The following is a 2,039-nucleotide window of genomic DNA, read 5'->3' on the forward strand; positions in this document are numbered from 1 at the left end:
ATTTTCAATAAGCAATCCTGAAAAATATTTGGGTGTGCTTAACTTTTTTCCAGGTGTATATATAAAATTCATAAATTATTTAAACTTCTCTTAAGAAGCTTATTTTAATGATATGTACATAAATTGAGTAGTAGTGCATACATGTTTTTTTTTTTTAGAAATTGTTTGCTATACATATTTCATGGGTATACTCATTAGTTTTTTGTTCATAACTGTTCTGCAAGATTTTGAACTCTTTCCTTAAACAGGGAGATCGAGGAGAAAGTGGACTTTCTGGGTTAAATGGGCTTCCTGGGATGAAAGGTGACCCTGGTAGACCAGGAGAACAAGGTTTAAGAGGTTTACGTGGCCCACCTGGACTTCCTGGAGTATGTTTTGTTTTATTTTTATTATTTATAGATGGCACAATTTTTTTTCTGATATTGCTATGGTATTTGTGGTTCCAATGATTAACTGTAACAGCTTTTGTTCCTATGCACTGTATTTGTTTTAATATTTGACTTATTCCCCAAAAAATACATACCATTGGAATATTGTTTGATGGATGAATTTTGAAGAGTATTATAATTTTAAGCAAAATATACAGTTAGAATATAATTAGACTAGCACAGAGGTTAAGTATATTATATTAAAACGATTTTGGAACCTTACCATATTGTTACAATCCTTGTCACCATATCCAATTATGCTCTACCTGATAATAGCCCTTTAGTGTAATTTCCATTGGAAAAAGCTCCATCATAAGGTTGTCATGTCTAAAGCACACCACTATTCTCTGATAGTTTTCCACTATACATCTAGTGGACAAGAAGAGTGATTTTTCAGCACCTACAATTTGGGTGCAACTTGTTGCAGGTCTCTTTCTGGATCGTTTTGATGCCTCAAGTTGATCCATATTCCTTTGGTTTCCAATAATTAGAAGTTCATTCAAAAATGGGAACAAGCTTACAATTTGAAGAAAAGCAGAAATACTAAATACTGTTGATTTAAGATTGGTTTTTGTTTAGCAATTGCCAGAATCTTTCAAATTCATAGTTGATGCTCATCCTTAGCTCTATTGATTATCAGAGGTTGTAATTCTGATGATACATTTCTGTAAAAACATGTTGTGTAATGCTTGACATTCTAAAGTGTACTAAAAATCTGTTCTCTTATATGGGCTTAGTATACTCTAATCCCTTATAGTGATGGTACAAGATGAGACACACAATCGGCATGTAATGCTGTTTGAATGCAAGAAAGGAAACAATGCCTCTGTAGCCACTAAGAATATCAAAGAAGTTTATGGAAATGTTTTTAATGTTTGTAAGTGTCAACGATGGTTCAGCAAATTTCGTTTAGGTGACTTGAGCCTTAAAAACTGTGATGGCAAGGGTCGACATGTTGGAATTAATATTGATGCTCTGAAGACGCTTGATGAGTCTAACCCAAGGCAACACAATTGTGAAATGGCCCTGAAATTGCATGTCTCTCATGAAACAATACGTAAACATCTAAGGAATATTGGAAACTCCATAAAGAAGGTGTTTGGGGCTTCATGAACTCTCCAGTGATCATCGTTTCCAACGTGTGAATGTTGCTTCGTCTCTCCTGGTGTGTAATGAGTGCAAACCATTTCTGGACACAATTTTCACCTGTGGTGAAAAAATGGATTCTCTAAGCGAATATTAAACACCAAAAACAATGGCTCAGTCCTAAATAAAAATCACTTCAGACCCTGAAAAGTGCTGCTTTGCATTTGGTGGGACATCAAAGGAATAATTCATTTCGAACTAAACAATCCACAGCGAATGGTCAATGCAGTGATCTATAGTCAGCAACTGGAACATTTAAATGAAGTCCTTCATCAGAAACGTCCTTCACTCATCAATCAGGAAGGTGTTCTTTTTCACAACAATGCACGTCCATGTGTGGCACGTTTGACACAACACAAGATTATGGAGTTGGGTTAAGAAGTTCTCCCCCACCCACTATATTCTCCAGATATGACACCATCAGATTACCATCCTTTTTTGTTCGCTGCAACACCATCTTAATGG

At 35.3% G+C, this 2,039-nt stretch overlaps 1 protein-coding gene across 1 annotated transcript in view; it reads left to right on the forward strand.

Moving 5' to 3' along the window:
* Positions 1 to 2,039, forward strand: part of LOC106461268 (collagen alpha-2(IV) chain-like) — a 145,930-nt gene that overhangs the window by 77,500 nt on the left and 66,391 nt on the right. Inside the window, exon 15 of the mRNA XM_013921078.2 lies at positions 249 to 368. Coding sequence (XP_013776532.1) covers positions 249 to 368 — 120 coding nt within the window. The remainder of the gene's footprint in view (positions 1 to 248; positions 369 to 2,039) is intronic.

Source organism: Limulus polyphemus, unplaced genomic scaffold (assembly GCF_000517525.1).
Source record: "Limulus polyphemus unplaced genomic scaffold, Limulus_polyphemus-2.1.2 Scaffold924, whole genome shotgun sequence".
Taxonomy (NCBI): domain Eukaryota; kingdom Metazoa; phylum Arthropoda; class Merostomata; order Xiphosura; family Limulidae; genus Limulus; species Limulus polyphemus.